This window comes from Cydia splendana, chromosome 1, assembly GCF_910591565.1.
Source record: "Cydia splendana chromosome 1, ilCydSple1.2, whole genome shotgun sequence".
NCBI lineage: Eukaryota > Metazoa > Arthropoda > Insecta > Lepidoptera > Tortricidae > Cydia > Cydia splendana.
This window is the reverse complement of record NC_085960.1, coordinates 13760617-13784941: the sequence shown is the minus strand read 5'-3', so window position 1 is coordinate 13784941 and position 24325 is coordinate 13760617. Positions and strand designations below refer to the sequence as shown.

Sequence of the window (24325 nt, the reverse complement as noted above, 5' to 3'; positions counted from 1 at the left end):
GTACGAGTATCTGTTGTGTGTATGTGCACGAGTATTCGTGGATATACCACCTATCAAGCTGGTCCCTTGATAATACATAGTTATCGTCGATTCGTAAATAATATTGGCACAAATACGAATACATCGATTAACACCTCTATGTAGGTATTGAGTGAATGACGATACGATTATTTAAACCATTACCTATCTACTTTGCACACCAAACGCGTAAACAAACTTGCAGCAATTTATTGACTAAATCTATTCTAAAATATATAGTATAAATATGACTACATTTTGGGTGTACCTATGTAAAACCGAAGTCTAATACAAGAGCATCAAAATATTAATTTTCATAAAACACCGTGATATTTTTGCATATTTGCACTTTGTTTTTCCAGTTCAAGACGAACGGTTGAATTTTAGGTATAAGTAGGTATTCAATTCATAGGCAGGTTACATTATGATTTACGTGTTTGTTCTCATTGACACTAATTACAATTAACGTACGAATGCGGTCAAGATCGCCAATAACCAAATGTAGAAAAGCGGTATATTTATCTTTAGATTACCTACCTATTTTCAGGGTTCCGTACCCAAAGGGTAAAAACGGGACGCTATTACTAAGACTCCATTGTCTGTCCATCTGTCTGTCGGTCACCAGGCTGTATCCTATGAACCGTGATAGCTAGGCAGTTGAAATTTTCACAGATGATGTATTTCTGTTGCCGCTATAACAACAAATACTAAAAACAGAATATAATAAATATTTAAGTGGGGGAGCCCACGTGATACAACAAACGTGATTTTTTTGCGTAATGATACGGAACTTTTCATGCGCGAGTCTGACTGGCACTTGGCCGGTTTTTATTTTATCTGACAGCCATCCAATTTCATAGCATCACACATCAAATTTTCTCAGCTTCCTGTAAACGAAATTAAATACCAAACCCACTCATACGTTAATGGCCCATACGGAAATAATCCCAAGCCGTTCTGTTGTAGTGCATCAAAAACATTTAATTTTAAACCCGCACTGCGTCAAGGAGTCGTGACAAAAATACACTTCCTTCAGGATCACGTACCAATCAAACTTTGCCGTTGACAAACTCACACACATCAGTCACTTCCCCAGAAACCCCTGTTTGTCGATTCCTGAATTAAGTTGGCGTCATTAGTTAACCCACGTTAGCTTTTCCATTGATGAAATTAAGTTCTCGTTTGATTTGTTAGAGGCTAGTGAAGAGTTGACTGAATTATATATGTTGGTCTTAGTGGATGCATTCTAGAATATGGGCGTTTTTTCAATCAGCGTCCGCAATCGAGCGAGTGATAGTTACTAAATCATTTTGAAAGTGCTCGGTTCTGTTTCTGTATCTGTGACGATTCTGATGGGTTTGGAATGTGATTGCGTGTTTGTAATAAATATAATATTCAGTATACAGTGAAATTGGAGAAATGTCGAGGTTTTCACTTGATTACACTGAGGCGTTAAGGAGGGTATGTGTTTCTCCAGTGTCTTATTTAACAAGCTTATGCAAGAAGTAAACAGCTCTGTCCTGGCTCGTAAAAACTAAATTTAAAAAATCAAAACCTTTAGTATGTAAGTAGTTAAAAAACTAAAATAGTTGAGATTTTTGCTAACTGTTCATAATCAAGCAAGTTTTGAGGTACCTATATCTATTTTGTATTTAATATGTATAAGCGTTTTTCGCGGTTTCATCCTTAGCTCCTGCTTATGAGCGCATGGCTCGCAAGTTAAAATAATACTGAACTTTTACCCCTTATTTTAACTTAATAGGGCAGAAAGAGGTATTAGGTCCTTACCTATGAAATTGGCGTTTTTGTTCATAGATATAAGTCTGATCCTAGTTTTTTTTTTTTTTTACAAAAGTACATACACAATTACAATAAAACTACAATATGATTTCGCCAAACTGCTTGACAGCAATTAATTGTTATTTTTTATTGTTAAGTGTTCAGAATTAAGCCTTGAAAATAGGTCTTTTCATGTGCTGTCGGTTTGAGTATTAAAATTACTTATATTTTTCTAATGGTACCAATTTTCAAGAAATGGAGATATTGAAAACATACCTTAAAGGTGTCAAAAATTACTGGAAAAATTTTGTTTGGTTTGAATTAGCCATCAAAAAAATATCCGCAAAATTAATTGTATGGAAATTCGTGTTTCGTTGAAATTCTCCGAACAAAACGCCAATTTCATAGGTAATGACCTAATATTTTAAATTACCTACACATTTAAATGTGAAAAGATTTTATTTGTAAATGTTTAATAGATATTTTAGATTCAGCATGTTCAGCAAGTTTCAAGACATTTTTATATTGTATTTAATCTTATTTTAGACAATAAAACGTTGAATAATCCGCGTCCATGAAGCTAAGAAGCTACTTGACAAGAAAACGTAACATAACAGAGAACGTTCCGACTCATCGTATTCGAGAAATACGAAATAAAAGCAATAACCCCATAGTTGCATTTATCCCGGTTGAGTACATTTGTAGGATATCATTCTTATTATTTTTGATAAAGCAGCTATTTATGTAAAATAAATAAATAAATAATAAATAAATATTAGGGGACATCTTACACAGATCAACCTAGCCCCAAACTAAGCAAAGCTTGTACTATGGGTGCGGGGCGACGATATACCTACTTATATAGATAAATACATACTTATATACATAGAAAACACTCATGACTCAGGAACAAATATTAGTGTTCATCACACAAATAAATGCCCTTACTGGGATTCGAACCCAGGACCATCGGTTTCGCAGGCAGGGTCACTATCCACTAGGCCAGACCGGTCGTCAAGTATGTTTGTCACATAAACATGTTTTTCTCGTAACTCAAATATAAGTTTATGTTTGAATCTTACAAGATTTACGAGCTGGTCTTCTTGAATTTCATTTGTCGAAATAAATTCCTGTAAGTATTGGTTTCTAGAGAGGTGATTCCAAGTTTTTAGAGTTCCAACCGAAAGGTGACAACTGAAAACCCATCAGGTGCTTATATATTTATTTTTTATTTATATTTATTAACATAAAAGTATACAGCTTATACAAATACAATGTCCCACAAAACAGTTTACACGGTTTGACTGTGGGATCTTGCAGTCTCTACTCTCTTATATTACATTAAAGTTTACATCTGTCATTACTAATAATTACTAAACGCGATTTACGAGGTAACTACGCAGCTTTTTACCAAATTTTACTTTATTGGCTTCCTGTCTGATGTCAGAGGGCAGGCTGTTGAGTATGTAGGGAAGGCTTTTATGAAGACATCTATCGCCGTAGTAATTAGTAACCCTCGGCACAACAAACTTGCCCGCAGACACCGACCTGGCCCCAATTTCACCACGGTGACAGGTGCGACAATTGTAAAATCACTGTTGCTGACGTCACAGGCATCCATGGGCTACGGTTACCGCTTACCATCGGGCGGGCCGTATTCCTGTTTGCCACCATCATTGTATTATTTAAAAAAAACTTTATTATATCGGAAAAAAACAGATATTTACTTTGCGAAGTTTCTGACAATTGTCAAGATTTAGAAGAATTGTAGGTAATTCTTGACAGGTAATGAGTTATATGTCGGAATTTCGTGACAATTGTAGTGTTTCTTGTGACAATTGTCATAAACTTAGCAAGAGAAATATCTGTTGTTTTCCGATATAATAAAGTTTTTTTTAATAAAACAATGATGGTGGCAAACAGGAATACGGCCCGCCCGATGGTAAGCGGTAACCGTAGCCCATGGATGCCTGTGACGTCAGCAACAGTGATGTTTTACAATTGTCGCACCTGTCACCGTGGTGAAATTGGAGCCTGGTTCCACAAACATCGTTACGGTATAACTGGGTATGCTCTCGACTGCCATGATTGTTGTACAAAATTAAATATTTATGCTTAAGGCTCACCGGAAGAATATTACATACTTTAAACAAATTTCTATAGTCTTTTTTATTTTTATCTCTAGTTTTATTATTAACTAACAGTTTTAGGAATCTAACTTGCATACATTCTAACTTGTTTAAATTAGTTTTAGTTGTTAATCCGTAACAGTCAAGTGCATAACCAATTATCGACTCAACTAAAGATACATATAAATATTTTAGAATATGCAGAGGTACTTTGAAACTTAGATAATAAAATTTTCCTAGTAATACTTTAAGTTTGCTTAAGCTACGCTGTCCGTTCATCTGTTCGTCTGTCCGACTCTCTGTCAGTCAGTTAGCAGGGTCTATATAAATAACCGTTATATGTGTTTATCATCATCATCATCATCTCAGCCTATATACGTCCCACTGCTGGGCACAGGCCTCCTCTCGTGCGCGAGAGGGCTTGGGCTATAGTCCCCACGCTAGCCCAATGTGGATTGGAGGGGATATGTGTCTATATTCTATTACAACTGTCTAGTTGTAATTATGTGGTTTGTTTTTCATTGCCACTGTAACTGCAAATAATATAATTAAAATTAAACTTACTAACATTATCTCTCCCCCGTTTTTCTACAGTATTCTTAGATTAATTTCAAAACGCCCACAGGATAGCAGAATAATGTGCCTATTTTTTTCGTCTCTGCTGTTTGGTTTCCAATTTGCACAATCAATATTTATTTGCAAATAAACTCTCAGTGCTGCTTAGGTTGCATTAGTCTAAAAATAGACTAAATGGAGTATCTAGACCGGCGTGAAAACGTCCGTTAGTGAAAGCGCGCTCTTGACATTGACACCATTACAGATTTGGGTTGGACCGGTCTAGAAAATCAATGAGTCTAAGCCTAAGCTGCATGATATTATCAATTTAACCTTTGTTCTTTTACTTATGTTTTTCTTAAGGACAGTAAGCGACAGTTCATTTCGAACTCTTCTATAGGATCCTAATAGGCACCTATCTATAGTAAAACTACTGAAGAAAAATATACTTCTGAATTTTCCGATGTAAGTAATTGCACTGCAATACAATATTATTTAGAGATAATTAACACAAAGAAAGTTGAATAACAAACTTAGCTTTACTAGACTTGCCTCGTAATGATGTTCCCGCTCTAAATGACAGCATGTCAATAATTAATTATACCTAGGTATTTGATCGTTTTAGCGTCTCTATCAACGAAGATGTAACATTTAGAATAACGCAAAGCACGTCGCGAATAAACAATAATTAAAGCGCGCTGGCCAATTTTTCCTTTTGGTTATAATATAAGACAAAAACTGCTTTGTTCTTTCTTCCATTGTTTGAAACTGTTTTGAAAGAGACATTTTCGCTCGCAACTGATGACCTCGAATGAGCTGGAAGAGCTTAATAAATAGCATTATTGTTTAAATCTACAAATAGAAAGATTAAAAAAGGAGATTTAAGTTGAAACAGAACCTTCATAAAAAGTAAGTTAGACTTATCAAGATATAAAATCATATTAGCGGTAAAGGGAGTGAGTGATCCAAAAGTTGACCGTCAGGAATTCCGTACCTGAGAGGCATAACACTGTAAGTCCTTTTGTTGTGATTTTCGGATTTTTACAGTATCGTACATAATTTCTGATGCTCCATCGATCCATAAAACGATATTTTATCGATAATCCCACCAATTCCAAGTTGCACAAATGCAATTTACTGTAAGTGCATGACCCTCTGGGAATCATTTTGATGTAAGTGAAATACAGTAAAATGCTACTGGTGTTTAAAAAAATAATTTTAAGGTATGTCCAGAGAATTCAGGGACCTAGGTACTCATTAGGGTGTTGCTTATTTCGTCGTAATTAAATTGTAATTTTCTATGTCTCACCCCCTTAAATTGTTCTCTTTCACTAAAAAACAAATGTGGATTTATTTCAGAATTTTTAGTATCGTTTTAGGGGTCGCTACCGATTTTTTTTTTAGTGAGACAGTGAGTCAAAGTATATGGAAGCTATTTATATGTAATTCTATAATACTAGGTATAGTCAATATATATGTCGCAGACCGTCTATTATGAATGTATGACGGCTGCGTTTGATGGAATGTCAAGTATTGAAATAGTCTATGCTTGAGTGTGTTTGACTGCGATACAGTGACTTTTATTTGAATGACCCGAACAGCTTCTTTAATGGATTGGTTCCTGGCTGATTCTGAGGACAGCCCGAAATGAGATGACATCCTGAGTGGAACAGTCAGTCAGATTTGAATTGGAATTGGAAAAGTGTCGCAGTCAACCTCGCTGCATTCCTATAATTAATATTTTATGAATTCTATCGTTTTAGCTGTGCCGTTCATGGAGTATCTTTAATTTATGTACTCCTCGACATCAGAAGTGGGATGTAAAGGTTTTGTAAAGCTGGATTTCCTGGAATCGTTATTTTAAAGCCATGAATTCCAAGCAATGCGAATTGGCATTGATTCCATTATGCAGATTTAACATATGCATAATGCGGGTGTTAATCGTGGTAAAACTAGCTTGATTATCCTTATTTTGCCAACATATACTGATAGTCTTTTATATTGTTGCTCACGAAGTCATTAGAAGTAGAATGACACTTAATTTGTATCGTATAAGTTGTAGTTGTAACCGTAGTTCCTTGCTAAGGTTACTACCAGCTATAGAGGCCGTGCGCGTTGGAGGGCCCGCCATCCCGCGGCCCGAATCGTAAACATATGTGCACATGTACATTGCCAAAGCAAGTGCTACCATCAACCGTTCTCGCCAGCACGCCTTCTTATGCATAGCAGGCTCCGCCATCCTGCGGGCCACATCGGAAGCACAAACGACACACTCACGCCTCGTGTCAAAAATGTGACGGCTCCTATAGTAAATTGCACGGGGCCTATCGGCATAATTACGTCAATTCATTATGTGAATCTTTGATGCAGATTGCGGGTTACGCAATATGTTGTGGTTTTTCATTGGTGGTTTAGCCAATGATGCAGATTGCGGGTTACGCAATATGTTGTGGTTTTTCATTGGTGGTTTAGCCAATGATGCAGATTGCAGGTTACGCAATATGTTGTGTTTTTTCTTTGGTGGTTTAGCCAATGATGCAGATTGCGGGTTACGCAATATGTTGTGGTTTTTCATTGGTGGTTTAGCCAATGATGCAGATTGCGGGTTACGCATTATGTTGTGGTTTCCCATTGGTGGTTTAGCCAATGATGTGGATTGCGGGTTACGCAATATGTTGTGGTTTTTCATTGGTGGTTTAGCCGATGATGCAGATTGCGGGTTACGCAATATGTTGTGGTTTTTCATTGGTGGTTTAGCCAATGATGCAGATTGCGGGTTACGCAATATGTTGTGGTTTTTCATTGGTGGTTTAGCCAATGATGCAGATTGCGGGTTACGCAATATGTTGTGGTTTTTCATTGGTGGTTTAGCCAATGATGCAGATTGCGGGTTACGCAATAAGGACAGCGCCGAAAAAAAAAAAAAAGATTAACCAATAAAAAGGAGTTTGGCCAATAATGTGGATTGCGGGTTACGCAATTACGGATGTACAGAATACTACTAGTAGAACAACGTGTTCCATTGTTGCTGATAATAAAGCCCTAAGCAAATAAGGTTATTGCGAACTTGCACTTGAACTTGTTTTGTCTTTGATGAGATTATACCAGATTGATACGCCGAATTGAATTGTGCATTAAACACGCATTGCGAGTTGTTGCTACATGTTTATGACAACCTACTTGTCTTGGCATTAACCTAAGTTATATATAAAAAATAAGATTCGATTGAACTTGATTGAGCGGACTTATGTAAAGTCTTAAAGTCTGTTTGCATTTACGATTGTGGTCAGGATAGCCGAGTGGACTTGTTGTTCCTGTAGAGTTTTAACTTGCACAGTACCTTCCCACGAGGATGTGTGGAAGGTCAGAATGGCCGTGTCGCAGACCGTCTATTATGAATGTATGACGGCTGCGTTTGATGGAATGTCAAGTATTGAAATAGTCTATGCTTGAGTGTGTTTGACTGCGATACAGTGACTTTTATTTGAATGACCCGAACAGCTTCTTTAATGGATTGGTTCCTGGCTGATTCTGAGGACAGCCCGAAATGAGATGACATCCTGAGTGGAACAGTCAGTCAGATTTGAATTGGAATTGGAAAAGTGTCGCAGTCAACCTCGCTGCATTCCTATAATTAATATTTTATGAATTCTATCGTTTTAGCTGTGCCGTTCATGGAGTATCTTTAATTTATGTACTCCTCGACATATATTTTTAAATAAGTTTTATTCCTGTTTTAGGAGTGCGCACTGCTGAATCAATATTTAGAACGCCTAAAACACGCATTTAAAAAAATAGTGGTATTATTTTATATTATTGTTTTATGCACATTAATACACCCTGACCCGTTGTCTCATAAAAAAAACGAGAAAAAAAAACTAAAAAAAATTAATCTTGTATGGAGGGTCCAAATTTTCAAAATTCGGTACCAACCCCTAAAACGTAATTGAAAATTCTGAAAAAAATCCACATTTGTTTTTTAGTGAAAGAGAACAATTTAAGGGGGTGAGACATAGAAAATTTCAATTTCGACGAAATAAGCAACACCCTAGTACACATACACTATAGTGCGAGGCATATAGTAAGTAAGGCATTTTACTGCATGTCCGGACTAAAACTTAAAATTTCCAAATTATAATGGTACCTAATTAAAGTTATTTACGACTTGTTGTTGTTATCAAAATGATAAAACAGTATTGTTATGTTATTCTTTCTACTCCAGCACTCTTATTTGTCGATTAAATGACTCCCAGTGGCATCGAAATCAACTTCATAAGAAGAGCGGCACGGCGGGCAATAGCGTCCTTGTCTAAAGGATCCTAACAGCGGTGCTGTTACGAATATTCATACAATATTATGGAACTTTTGTTTTTTTTTTTTTTTATAATTCTGACTTCTAGGCAAAGATCTACAAACTTCGGCCCTTGAATGTTAAAGGGGCCCACTGATTAACAGTCCGCCGGACGGTATCGGCATGTCAGTTAGAACAAAATTTTGACAGTTCCGAACAACTGACAGGCACATCCCAGCTGCACAAAATACTATAATACTCGTATTACTGTAACTCCTCTAGATAGAAATGAGCTTAGAAGCAGAACACTGTATGTGGGGTAGTTTTTTAAGTTTTTTTCGAAAAATACAAAAATACTGTAGAAGTACAAAATTATATCTTGAAAAGTAACACATATTAATGTCAAATATATTTACTGTTCATTAATAATAAAAAAACTGTGACTGAAACCTCTTGTGTGTCATTTTATTAGTTTCGAAAATCCTTGTAAGACAAATTTTGACACAAAATCGCTTCTCCCGTATAGTTACTAAATTGGCACTTACGGAATTAAGCATTGTAACTAACATAAAGTTAACTAAACATTCCCATTTAAATTAACCTAATTAATTTGATGTTTTAAGGAATGCCACACGTTTCATGAATCCTCGTCGCATGTTTATATCCGCCCGCCATAACCACCAAATTCGCTAAAAGTGACATTGTTTTGTTTAATGACCGTTCATCGGTAACATCGCCGCTTTTCACAAAAGTGACAATATGTGCGTGCCACATCATCAGGGGTTGTCATTCATCAAGCTCCTAATAATCCCACCAGTTTATTCCCCTCTTCATCTCAATTGTTTATCGAATGTGGTCGTAACGATTGGTACACTGCGGGCGCTGCCAACGATCGATTTGGTACCGCTGACGTAACAAATATCTTGTATCTTCACTCTTGTATTAGTATCCATTTTCTGATGTTGTATGTATTGTGGATATTGGTTCCTACTTAGCGTACCTACCAAACTTATTTGTCCGTATCCTTATAATTGTATACTTTAACAAATGTATTAGTATTACGGGTTTAAACAATTATTAGATTAAATATCACGTAGGTTCGGAAATGGTTTATTTCAGGCAGCTATAATATTTCAAGAAATATTATGCGATTAAAGTAACACTTACGTGTATTGTGAATGTAGGTAAGCGATTACGATATATAATGTATTAATTATCACAAATACAAGGTATGTATCATACGATACACCACTTCACTTTACGTTACACAGCCCTAGCCCATGACGGATTATCGTTCCGAACGCTCTCTACAAGCTTTGGCATACGGGTTAAACTCTTAAGTGGATTTGAATACTTTTCACGGATGTACAAAAGTGCAAGGCCGTGAATTTAGTTATCTTAAAATAATATTTGCGATAGACATACCTACCTATTATAATACCAAGAATATAATTTGAAGAACCGTTGGTCTATAGACCGGGCATCAATTCATAGTCAAACAATATAGTAAATATTTATGAGAGATTTTAAAATATGTAGACAGGTACTTTAACTTGCATTGTATCTTTTCAGACCAGTAATAAATATACGTTGTTTATTATTACGTAAGTATGAGTAGTTGCGTTACAATATGTGACCTAATAATGTACTCAACCAGGTGTTTTAATATGTTAATCATCACCGGATTTCCTCGCCACCTCAACCTATTCTTGATGGTTGATGGCAATGAGTCTTAGCATCAGTTTCAGTGAGTTATCAACTCATTATCATTTCCTTAACAGATAGCAAATTATAATCGCAGTTTTAATCATTAATTTTTATAAAATGACGCGAAATACTCGCTTTTGTTAGTTAATGTCAGTTTATATGGAACGATGCCAAAACAAGTGCAATTTTGTCTCTGCACGGTAATTATTGTTTTTTTTTTATCTTAATTGTGTAGTCATAAACATGTGGTGGTTATTTGAGATAATTGTGTTCTTTCAAATCTTTTACTTACATTGAGTTCTTAGTGACCATATTATTAATTTTGTGTTATCAGGTGCCAAATTAGGTAAATACAAAAATTAGGAAACTCATTCTATCTATATTCTGGACAAATTAGGTAAGTTTTTTCGGTGCAGTGTAAGGTGTTAGTCTGATAATGACAATTTAATAATGATGATGCACAAACCGGTACTGTTTTACCATTATGCTGTCTTAGTACTTACATTGTTTGTAAAAGAAAGGACCGTAAAAGTTATAGATCATGAAATCTAGTTCTAGGATAAGTATATTGTCCGGTTCACTCCGGTTTTAATATTCATGCCAAAAATGCAGTACTGTGTAACTACATACGCAAGCCATTCGCACTGATTCCCCAACAATCGATCTAAGTCTCCACAACTTTCTCTGTTGGTAGTTTTTATACGGATCATACTAGTTTAAAACAGATTACAGCCCGTGCATTGAACGTCTAGCCATCGCCTTATGTCACGTCGTATCCGTATTGATTTGTTGTTATTGTGGTGACTAATGTTAATGTCCAATTGTTAATGGAATACCTTTTAGGGGTCATCCTCTATAGACTATACTATAGAGTTAGACACTCATTCCATTTTTAAAACGTGGCGTCAATCGATTCCACTGCGCACCACTTGTGCTGCCGCATTCGACCGCTCAGCATTCTCGGAATTTACATTCGATACCCTCCGAACGGATTGGCAGCATGCTGACTTCGCGGTCTCCCCCGCAAAGGAGGGTTATTCAGTCAGTTTGTCAATGTATGTACATACTTATATTTAATACTAGACCCAATATCGTTTAATTTAGCAACGCATATAACAGGTTAGTAATTAAATCAAGTAGGTAATTTGATATTCCGTGAATATTGTGTGCTTGTGTAGCATGTAATTAAATCAAACACACATCAAATGAGATACGATATGCCTCTTTTGTGTAATAAACTAAAAACCGAACTATTATCAATCGCATGACTGTACTCAGTTAATCTGACCAACACAATCTGTTCTCAACAGGTAGAAGAACGCAAACGAGCGATATGGGAGGCTTCAGTCTCGCGACGCGAAGCGTTGCTGCAACGGGAGCGCGAGCGCACGGAGCGTCTAGAGCGCGCGCGTGCCGCGCGCTCGTCCCCCCGCTCCGCGTTCGCCTTCGGATCGTCCACCCCCCGCCTCCTCGAGCCGCTCGACTCGGCGGGATTCTTCTGGGCCGCGCGCAGGTATGTTAGGCGAACAGTTACTGTAACGTATTAGGACTTGGCATATTAGGAAATAGGGACATTGTTCAGCGAAAATAAGCCGAATGACACATACATTAATAGTACATTATTGTCGAGGCTCGGAAGTAGCTACTTGCAGGCTGAGGATTCGTTTTAAACGGACGACCTTGGGAGTCCGTTTAATTGAATCCGAAGCCAGCAAGTAGCCTTCCAGCCGAGTCATATATAGTGCTTTTCTCAAAAATGGTGCAAGAAATATAAATATCATAGAAATATTTTACAAAAGCAACTTTCTTACGTATATATTTTCACAGAAAAAAGTAGAAACAATTGAAAAAATTAGCTTTGCCGCCTTTTTATTTTTTAATAAAAAAATAGAAGTGTATTTTTCTGCCGAAAATACGCCAACCTATTTGAGACAGCTAAATAGTCGCGGTACTAATCATCTGTTTGGCTGTTTAATGGGCCTGTGCCTTCATTTGATATGGCCATTTCAACTTTTAAAAAGTTTGGAACTCGACAAATAATGGAATTTGTATGCAACATTGCAGTCCCAAAATCGAGACTGCAATGTTTTTAACTTTTTAATTTTTGACTGACCATAAACTACGCGCTTCGCAACCTATTTTTTAAACGGCAAAGTCGACTTTGCCGTCCATTTTTGAGAAAATATTGTTATCTTATTAGAATAAAGTGGGAAATTCCGAGATGAACTTGAAATTATGTACTTACGAATAGAACTTATGATTTTCATTGCATTAATTTTCTCTTCAATGTCCATGGTTCATTATTCATTTGAGATCACTATTGAATATTATAATTTTCTCTCAATGTTTAACGAATAATGAAATTAAAAACGTTCATTAGGTGTTTGGTTACGGAAAAAATTGCATGTATATAACATAAGATCAACCCGTTTTTAATAGTTTCCTTTTAGCACTTTAAAGAGTTGGAGATGTTTAAAAAGTTTGTTAGTTTGTTAGCTAGAATATTTAGGATTTTATATTTTTTATTTTAGACTTATTAAAAGCTGTATGAATGTTTCATTGTACCCTTTTTGCATAAAATTTTTTGAAGCCGATTATTAAGGTAATGTTATTGATATTTTGTGTATTTGGCTCGCACTTATATTCGCTAGATACATTACTGGTGCTGCCCGCTTTTTGTGGGCTTTTCTACACGTGAAGTCCTTTCTAATGCTAAAAAAACGGAAAATAGCAAAATGTGCGACATTCCATAAGATTTTAAGTTTCTGACAATCAGCGCCACTTCTCCCTGCCTGCACCGACTTCGCACCTTGCCAATAGTGAGCAAGATGCACAGATGTCAATTACAAATTGTGGAGAGTTTTTGGACATTTGACGAGGTCTCATAATGAATACTGGCTGGTATAAAATTGATCTATCAAAACTATTCATACATCTTTTGATTGAGTTATTATGTATTTTTCCAGCTTTGCTTATTTCTTGGGTTATATTTCTTTATCATTTCTTTTTGGTGACGGTTTTATCCGACTGTCTTTCTGTGCACCCCAAGTGAAAACAGGACAACCCCTGAAAACCGATTTTATGTTTCACTGTTTAATTTCTCACTAATGTTTTTTTTTTGTGTTTTCCCCACTCCAGTACCAACCCCATTGATCAGATGAACTTTTTTGAGTCACTGTAAGCAGTTTTTATTTGTTTTTCGACACGTGTTTAGAGAATAATGAATACTAATTTAGTTTGATTTTGGCTCCTTAACTGTACTAATTATTTGTTTTGTGTACGTTTGAAGATTGTATGTAAATGGTTCAAGTATCTTACCCTTTAAAGTAAACAGTAGACGTAGGAGTGCATGGTTCGATTCTGCATGTCACAAACGGATAAGCATTTTAAAAATAATATATAAATAAAGTAAGTAGATTTGAAATTCTACAAACACATATTTAAGAAATCGAGACGTTTCTGATCACAAAGCCCAGGTAAAGAAACACACGCATACACGTCCCGTTTTCTTAAATAAAATGTATCTACCGGTAGATAGTCGATAGTTTCACTATTATAACCGCATACTTACGACTAACCATCATTATTCGTTGCATTAATTTGCATCAGAAGTATTTTACTCGTGTAACTTTGTACATTTGTGTATTTACTTTACTGACATAGTTTTTCTGGACGTAAACTGTATGACAAGTATCTGATGATCTAACCTGAACTTTTAAACTTTCGTGGCAATTTTCTATACAAGTCAGTCATCTGCAATATATATAGATACTCTGAGCTAGTCTTTATTGAATTATTATTTGTATATGCACATTTCAATAACGAGATAATTATTTTAAACTACGTAGGTAGTATTTTACAACGTTTCAATAATATAAGTAAAACACAAGTGTGCGACTCTGCTTCAAGCAAAATAAGTTTACTTGTATTAATTCTATTTCAGTTATAAACTTAAATATGTATAATATTCTAGTTACATATACTTCGTATTGCCGAGGAATATCGCACGCTGTCTAGATAACAGGTGTATTCAGATAAGCAAAATAAGATTCACAAATATATCAAATCAATATCAGTGCGTCGCAGGTATGTACACTTCTCGAGAGTGAGCGCAAAAGCGCAATAAGAGTGTAGGTACCTATTGGTATCTGATCAGAAACATAAAAATGTTTCTAAATACGCTCCTTATACTAACAACATGTGAAATTCACTGAAACATGATTATCGGCAATCTCTTTTATATTTTATAGACTGCACAATTATAATGGGCGTTTCAAACTTATATAAAACAAAATAAGGAAGGAAAGCATTTGCGCATATTGAATTTTAAGGAGAACGTCAAATCCGAACAACTGTTTTGAAATTTTTACATTGGAGTTAAATTGTGTCGCTTAACTTTAAACTCGTGTAAATCCATCTGTCAGATTATACGATTTTGGTATTAAGAAAAGGTAATAGGGTAGATATTTGCTGAAAGGGTCGTGTGGATTTACCCGAGTTTGAAGTTTAGCGACACATTTATATGTTTTGGTTAGCAGACGGTAAAGTTCACTATACTTTCGACTCGATTCGGAAAATGAATTAGATTTCTACTAGACTTCAACAAGTTACGATACGGATAATTTAAAGATATTTGTAAGATAGATATGTCAAATTTGACGTTTCCGCGATTCTGGAGGTCCTCTTGAACGATTTCGACAAGTTATGACTTAGATATCCAAGTCACATCTAGTCGATATCTAATGTAGATCTAGTTGATCTCTAAATCGTCTCAAGATCTTGAGATTATCTCGAAATCCGAATAGGCCTGTTTGACCGAGGGCATTGCATGACGCATGTTGTGTGGTCTTAACCTTCCAAAGGTCATAATTTCCTAAAGATTTTAAAGGCATTAATTATTATGAGTGTATTCTACTATTTAAAAAAATGTTTTTTTTTATACCTATACATACTTACACGGTTTTTGCTGACCGAACGGCCCCACAAGTAACATGTTAAAACGAATAATATTGAGCCTAAACTCATGGGGTTTACCAGTAGGGTGTAAGCCACCAGTGCTGCAGTGTACTTAATTGTACTGTACTTAATCTTGAATTGGTACTTATATACAAGTTAAATTTGTATAAAACGGAGGAAATCTTTGCTGTACAGATTTAGTAAATAATCCTCACGTTTACCACCGTATTTTCACGGAAATGCATGCAATGCATTACCTGTTATGCTATTTCAGTTATTCTCAGTACAAAAAGTTATTAGGTTGACTGAAGTAGCATGACAAATATGAACGTTTCCGAACACATACGATGGCAAAGGATTCTTCACTACATCTGTATGTATCACCATCGCTACGGAAGTAAACTATTTTGTACTAAAAGTAAAACATACTTTTTGTAACTGTAAACTGTTGTTTAATTGTTTACTTTAAACTGTACTCATCACCATAGGATATTCCATACAATCAATGCCTTACGGATGTAGGCAAGTTTATAGCTAGGCTAATATATTCGCATCCTGCAAGGACCTGGCAGATGACATAATTGCCATGGTCCGGCGACCCCGTGTCGTCAGTTCCTATTGTCTCAGTCCCATTGTTTCAAAACGGCGACCTTAGCGCGTCAGATTTGACAATGGTGAAATTTTTATGTAACTTGATTGTGGTATATTGCTGTTTTGGCAGTTCCTGTTTTATTTAAATTTTTTGGTTTTATTTTAATAGAACAATAATGGTTAATTGAAAGAAATGCCGAAAATTGCGGCAATTATGAGTTAATACGATTAGTCGATTACACTGTGGTCCAGCTTTATACATTTAATTAATAATTGAATGTCCACTCTTGGGTAACTAGATTCGATTGATAAAGTTTACCTATGTTAGACTGTTATGTTGTTGTTGTTGTTGTTGTGTTATGTTTGACTACTTGACCAAAATGATAGTTAAGTATACCTACTCGTATTCGTTGAAAAAAAAAACCGGGCAAGTGCGAGTCGCGCACGAAGGGTTCCGTACCATAATGCGAAAAAAAAAGCAAAAAAAAAACGGTGACCCATCCAAGTACTGACCCCACCCGACGTTGCTTAACTTCGGTTTGTTGTATGGGAACCCCACTTAAATCTTTATTTTATTCTGTTTTTAGTATTTGTTGTTCGCGGCGACAGAAATACATTATCTGTGAAAATTTCAACTGTCTAGCTATCACAGTTCGTGAGATACAGCCTGGTGACGGACGGACAGCGGAGTCTTAGTAATAGGGCCCCGTTTTACCCTTTGGGTACGGAACCCTAATGAACATGGTTTTGCCCACACCTGTCAATGTACCAGCCTGGGCTGATGAACCTACCTACCTATGTTTATTGTTCATACTACATTGGAATAAATTGAACTATAATATATTGTGTTTTATGACAATCGTTACATTTAAAATGGTATGAAACTAGAAACTTAATGGTGACGGTAAAAATTTGGTGTTTTTTTTCTTTTAGGGTAAACATGTGTGCTTGTCAGATTAACATTGTTTTGATATTGGTTATTTTGGCATAGGAATAAACTAACGATCCGTTAAGCCGGATACTCATTAGCGAGCCGTAACCGTAACCGTTGCTTGTACTGTAACCACACTATGTTTTTTGGTTACAGTACGGTCAGCCAAGAAAGTGGTTTACCACATTTCGACTCTATCAATCAGATGATAGAGTCGAAAAGTGGTAAACCACTTTCTTGGCTGACTATACATGCAACGGTTACGGTTACGGCTCGCTAATGAGTATCCGGCTTTAAAGAATTTTTGGATATATGTGACGTTCCACGGCAAAAGGTAATATAATATTGGAGCGGCGTTAATAATAGCTTAAGCGCCAACCGCCATAAGGTACATTTATCCGTGGGACGTCACATATCGTCGGTGCGAATAAAAAAATCGCTATGTGTTATTTTACGATTTTTGATTTTGGCATACCTACTTTAATTCCTTTTTCAATTTCCCGTCGACCTATATCAATATTTTTTTTTATTACTTACTTTATTAGTTTTGAAAATAACTTACAAAATTTGTACAAAAAAATAGCTATGTGATTTTTTTAGCACGTAACGTAATTAAATGCCTTGTTTTCCGTCGAGGGTGATGGCGATAATGTTGCACATGGCGATTTATTGACCCTAAAATCCGCTAGTTATGTATCATTTCTCGTACTACGTTACTTGGGCAACAAATCGCTATGTGTAAACTTTACACATGACGATTTTAAGTGAACCAAATTTAAGTCGCTATGTAGCAAAATTCTGGTAGGAAGCGCTGGTGGCCTAGCGGTAAGAGCGTGCGACTTGCAATCTGGAGGTCGCGGGTTCAAACCCCGGCTCGTACCAATGAGTTTTTCGGAACTTATGTACGAAATATCATTTCATATTTACCAGTCGCTTTTCGGTGAAGGAAAACATCGTGAGGAAACCGGACTAATCCCAAATAAGGCCTAGTTTACCCTCTGGGTTGGAAGGTCAGATGTCAGTCGCTTTCGTAAAAACTAGTGCCTACGTCAAATCATGGGATTAGTTGTCAAGCGGACCCCAGGCTCCCATGAGCCGTGGCAAAAATGCCGGGATAACGCGAGGAAGAAGAAGTAGCAAAATTCTGGTAATAATTAATATTGTAAAAATTTACGAAAAAAACTGTTTATTTTCTTCATAAGTATCATGTAAAAACCATTGATCTATCAGAAAAAAATACTTGTGCAACAGGTGTAATATATTACAAACAGGAAAATAAACAGATTTTTTTGTCTCCTGAAAAGTAGCTAAAAAATACATGGCGATTTTTTTATTCGCACCGACGATATGTATATATTTAGTGTGGATTATTAACTCTATAAGCGCGCAAATGCGTTTAATAATATAATTTATTATTTATTTAATTAATTTATTTTTTATTAATATTTATTTATTATTTATGTTTTTTGAATTGGATAGAACTGATTAATAGCGTATAATATACAGTAGCCATGTTAACAGTTCAGGTTCTTCTGAACCTGAGCTTTACACCGTTTGATGTCGTTGATCGAAAGTCATCAACGTCAAGAGTCCAGATATAGCATTGTATTATATGATCCTAAGTTTTAGCGGCGTGTTAAGGAAATGTTTACCTTTACTACCTACTGTAAATAGTTTACAAACTGAAATTGTAGCACTAAAATACGACCTATATAGCAATTAATAGCATAGCATGAATAATAAAGATTTAGTACTTTTTCTAACATGTGTGTAGCTTAAAACTAACTACATTTATTTTTATTATTTGATCGTCAACTGCTCCTAAAGTCGTCATCGTCATGATTTGTCAATAAGACAACTCCGCTGGCAGCAATAGAAAATCGAGGCATATCACTTGGTCTTATTTGCTTAAATAGTTATGTACCATATTTTCTTTCTAGTTGCGCAAATACGATCAAGTAATAAGTACCCGACTTTTGCAATATACTTACACGGTTTATATAATGGGTATTGACTTTTGACGCTCAAAATATTATCCGGATTCTCAACCGCATAAATGTTAACTTAGCATGGTTGTAGGAAAAACGTAGCGAGTCATCCAAATCAATAGCACTACAGTGTGTTTTTGTATACATTCCAGGGCGGCATCAACAACAAATGTGATGTTCGCGTCTGCGCCGCTCACGAGGCGTGCGTCCGCGCTGCACCTCGACTCAGACAACGATAACAAAGGTAATTGCAAGCTGTACGTTCATAATGTAAGTCAAATGCAGGGTCTTTTAGTGGAAACCGGTCCGATGGTAAAACCCTAGTTCGCTGGACTGGCAAAAAGCGTGACATTGAAATGTACTCGGAGAAATGTGGGAGATATAGTTAGTACCAATCTTTGCATGAATTCCCTGTACCTTATCGCTTAGCGTTGTGGCCATAAGGTTAAGCGTACACGCTCAACAACTTCGACATCTAAATTTCGCTACCTATGCAATTAAATGAAAACAGCCTTACCTTGATTTTGTATTTTGAAAATTAAAAATAATGCACCGAATCTCATAGATATAATTGGGCGTGTACACAAAACTTGACTTTTCAGCTCTAATCATGAAAAACATTAAAATATCATGGTAAAGCCAGACAAGATTGTTTTATCCCTGAGATAGTATCGCAACAAACAGCTACACATATGACAATGATTGGCGCACGTCAGTACCGGTCTTGTCAACGAGCAATTTTAAAACATTGTTCATTGGAATGATAAGCAACCCTTCGTCCTTTTTTGATATACATATTTAATTATATTCAAAATATTTCTTTCTTGCATCTATTGGTTTTTTTTTTTGCCTTTTTGTGGTACAATCTATTATAATTGCGTAATCTTTTCCTGTTTACATCGGTGACATTCCATGACTTTCAACGACTGTTGTCAAAGGGACTCCTTGCCAGTAAAACAAATTAGTAGCATGAAAATCCGCAACATGATGAAGGCGAAATATAATCTTGTCAGGCTTCATATGAGTATATGACTGTAGAAAGAGCGTTTGCGAGGTCGTGATCACATTTTACCTTTGATTCGCGTTCAATTCCTAACTTATGTGATCATTTTTACACACACACAATTCAACCTGCACTAGCACCTGTACGCACCTGCACTACCTGCAATGTGTATGGGTGTGAGCAAGCGCTTATTATTGACAAGTTCTAGCAGCTCCATCCTTGCTGATTTTCTCATTAATAAGTCAGGTCAGGTCGGCAAATTTCTCCTTAATAAGCCAAGTTGAGGATGAGTAGCACCTGCCAGATATTGAGATATTTAGCATTAAGCGACAGGGATGTCGGGTTTGTACAGGTTACAATATTTCGCAAATGCATATAATACCCCTTAAGCTTTCGACTCGCTTTCGTTCTTAACTATTAAAAACTGTCCCTTCTGTGAGCTTCGATTCTGCTGTTCCAAATTTCATTTCTTACTGTGTTTTTTTTTCTATTCTGGATGCAACACAATATTGTTCTTACATTTCCGTAGAGTGAGTTACATACGTGTGAGCCCTAAAAGCATGGTATTAAAAATGTGACGTTCCACGGCTTAAGGTACCTTATGGCGACTGGCGCTTACGTCGCATAGCGCCGCAATAATATTGGAGCGGCGTTAATAATAGCGTAAGCGCCAACTGCCATAAGGTACCTTTACCCGTGCTGCCCTCCTAAGCTAAAAAGCGGTATTTGCATTACATTTTCATTGAAAATACGTTCTTTTAGCTTAGGAGGGCAGCGTAGGACGTCACAAATTATGGCGTTATTATTTTCCAAACACTCCTGAAATGTAGGAACTGTAGCATTGTACTATGTATGCAACATTTAACAAATGGGATCAAAGCTCCAAGCATGTCTAACTAACCATTTACCGTGTGAACCCTTTATTTCAATGCAGCTTCTATAGGATTGAGGATGTTTACAAGTTTCTGTAAGTTGACCTTATATTCTGATAAAATTTTACTTGTGTGTAATACCTACATATACTTAGCTTTTGAAACAAAATATCAATTTAATAGTCACAGTGTCATAATAAATGTATAGGAGCACCCGTTTCTGAACAGCGATATTAATCGAGCGCGGCCTTGCAATGGATTAGAGGAGATTATACTAATTCGTTGTAAGACTCCAGACGTCTTGCCTATGTGACGTGTGCAATGCGCTATAAGACTGTGACATAACAGAGTAACTTAACAAAGGCAATTTCATTTGTTTAATTTCTCTTTGTTATAAACCAATAAAAACAACTTGTTGCCATGAACATAAAATACCAACAGGAGCCCGTTTCTCAAAAGCTTGTAACTTGTCATACTACTTGTATGATACAAGGTAAGGGACTTCCACTTGTATGATACAAGTGGAAGTCACTTTCTAACAAAAGCTGTCAAAAAGTGACATCCGCCTGTGTTACAAGTTACAAGCTTTTGAGAAACGGGCCCCAAATCTTTGTTATGTAACATAAGATGAGAAGGCTTCCTTAGTCTACTGTTATTTTTCTTAGGCATACATGTTGCGGGTCTTGTTTATTTAAATCTTACCATTTGCCTCTCTTCTCCACTGACATCATTCCGAATATGTACATATATCATAATATCAAAATGAAAAGGCTTTAACAGCCGTAAAGGCATGTCTTCTGTTGACGCAAGTGAGTTGTGAACGTGACCTTACTCGCAGCGCACAGCGTCAACAGGAGAGCAAGTCCTCAGACTTTGTTTCTATTTAACTGCAACTAAACCCTAGAATCCGTATTGCAGACGAACCCGACCGACAGCCACCCGTAGCCATGTGGTCGAGCGTGGCGCGGCGCCGCACGGACCTCGTGCCCACGCTGCCCGCGCCGCGCGCCCCAGGTAGAGCCTACTCCATGACGCGGCTCGACAAGCTGCCGTCGCGTCCGCTCTCCGGCTCGCCCTCCATGCACCACCTCAACAGGACCCGTAAGACTTTCAGGAGCTGAGCTTTGCTGGGTTTCGAGGCGGCTTCGCTTTGGTGACTGACGCTAGGGTAATAGGACGACGCTATGGGTTTTGAATCTTGCTTTGCTTTGGTGACTGACGCTAGAATAAGATACGCTTTGAGGGGTGTGAAACCGGTGTGATTGCCGATTTGGTAACTGAAAAACCGTACGCCCATTTATGTATTTTTTAATGTAATGTTATAACTACTCAAAATCATCAGATCTTTCAATCATAGTAGGATAAGGGCTATAAAGTTTTCTGAATGTTTTGTACCTTTTATCCATTACCATCAATACTATCATACATGGTACCCATATGATTGTGCTGTACTTATAGAAAAAAAATGTAATTAGACAAACCTGGGACTGTTTTCTGCAATTGGCTTTGCTATAATTCGATGACTAGTTAAAGCGTTGTTAGACTAGATTATTCTAGGGTAATAAGGCGTTAAGTACAAGGATTTTGAAATCAACGTGACATTATGATGATGATGAGAGCGTCACGAAGATGCTTTTTAAACATTTCATAAAAAGTTTTACTTTGGTCAATAACCCATTGTCCTACAATGGGTTCAAAAGAATTTTAAATCTTGCTTCGCTTTGGTGACTGACGCTTGTTTAAGATAATAAGAAAATGTACAGATGCTTGAAAGGTTCCTTGCCTTGTTGACTGACAAATTGAAAGAATAAGGCGGCCCTTTGAATGATTTGAAATAATTGTAAAAAGCTCTTCTGTTTGACACACTAGGATAGAATGCAAAAAAGCCTAAAGATCTCCTTCTAAAGACCTACGCTGATTCCAAATGACTGTAACCATCGCTCGCGAGTGTTTTGGATGAAATACATATAACCTTGGTGTGGTTGTGTATAAGCTTTGCTTTACTGTTAACTGAATGAAAGGAGTTAATTTATATCGATAAAAGTATTGAGACATTTCAGGTTCAGGAAAGGCTAGATTCAGGTTTCATCTTTTACCATTTTTTCATTTATCATTCATGTTTCTCATCTTTCTTCTAATTCTTGTGATAAATGTCTGTTGTCATTTAACTTTCAAAATTGTGGGTTTCTATTTGGCTACTGTAAATCCTTTATTGGTCACTTCTGGGTTGTTTTATTCGGCACTTTCACGTTGGGTACAAGGTGAGCTATATCTTATAGGTACTCTTAATTCACCACTCTTGAATCACGTAACTTCAAAACAAAGGTAAGTTGGGATCTAACTTATTTTTAATAATGCACTGGGTGTGTGTACAGCAGTAATTGTATTTATAAAATTGTAAATAATTTTGTAATGTCTAAATTATGAAATATCTGAAATCCCCAGCCTGCTCCTTATATATCTCTTTCCGTTTTCACAGTTTGATTCAACTGTAAAAATCGTTCATATTATTAGTACAAGTGTACGCTACGAATACGAAAATATGCAAACAATTGTAGCTTTATTAAACAGGCGTATGTAAAGTAAAGGATTCATACGACTAGCCGTGCGCTTGTAAAGCGGCGGATTTGACCATGAGCGACAAATCTAGCGTACAAAAGTATATATTATTACCTACGATACAAGTGCGTAAAGTACGAAATTTGCAACGAGTGGCGATAAATGAAAACACGACCGAAGGGAGTGTTTTAAATCGACACGAGTTGCGAATTACCTTTTCGCACGTGTATTGTACAACGTTTTACAGTACATATGGCCCTTTAAATTTTTACATACGCACGTATAGTGCTAGTTACCGCACTAGGGCGGTAAATTAGCACCATATGTACTGTAAATGTTGTTCTATGTGGGAACGCTACCCGCTTTTACTAATAACAAAACGAGCACTTAGTAATTTTTAATCCGAACACCGTGAAATCCCTGTCCTACATCCGTGAATCTACTGGTATTCCCCTTGCGTATAACAAGCGGTAGGCTCACGTGTACATACGCCACAGAGCCGCGGTCGGGCTCGTCGACGCCGACGCCGGCGCCGGGCTCGCGGCCCGGCAGCGCGCTGGCGGCGGCGCCCGTGCTGCGCGCGCGCCCGCAGCGCCGCCCGCGCCCCGCCTCCATCGCCGGCACCGGCGTCAACACGCCCAGAGGTGAGCCCCACACCGCATCATGTCTCATACTTGATGTCCGTTTCGTACACAATACGGGACTGCGTCACAATTCACTTTCACAGAGTAGAGCGTGAATCCGTCATTCAAAGTTCGCTCTCGGTAATTAAATTGAAAACGAAATGTACTCTTTATTGTGCGACGGTCCTGGATTGCGTCATCTTATGTTTAAATTTTCTAATGATTGTGTAAATTAATCACCTATATTGACTTCATGTTTCAAGACAGGCTAATCCTGCGCTGGATTTAGTTAAGTTTTAATACTTGTAATTTAGATAAGTAGT

At 36.8% G+C, this 24325-nt stretch overlaps 1 protein-coding gene across 1 annotated transcript in view; it reads left to right on the top strand.

Moving 5' to 3' along the window:
* The window catches only part of LOC134798081 (inner centromere protein-like), a 62695-nt gene that overhangs the window by 18148 nt on the left and 20222 nt on the right, over positions 1-24325 (top strand). Inside the window, exons 3-7 of the mRNA XM_063770420.1 lie at positions 11790-11992; positions 13618-13656; positions 19098-19189; positions 21739-21921; positions 23877-24023. Of these exons, the coding sequence (XP_063626490.1) occupies positions 11790-11992; positions 13618-13656; positions 19098-19189; positions 21739-21921; positions 23877-24023 (664 nt within the window). The remainder of the gene's footprint in view (positions 1-11789; positions 11993-13617; positions 13657-19097; positions 19190-21738; positions 21922-23876; positions 24024-24325) is intronic.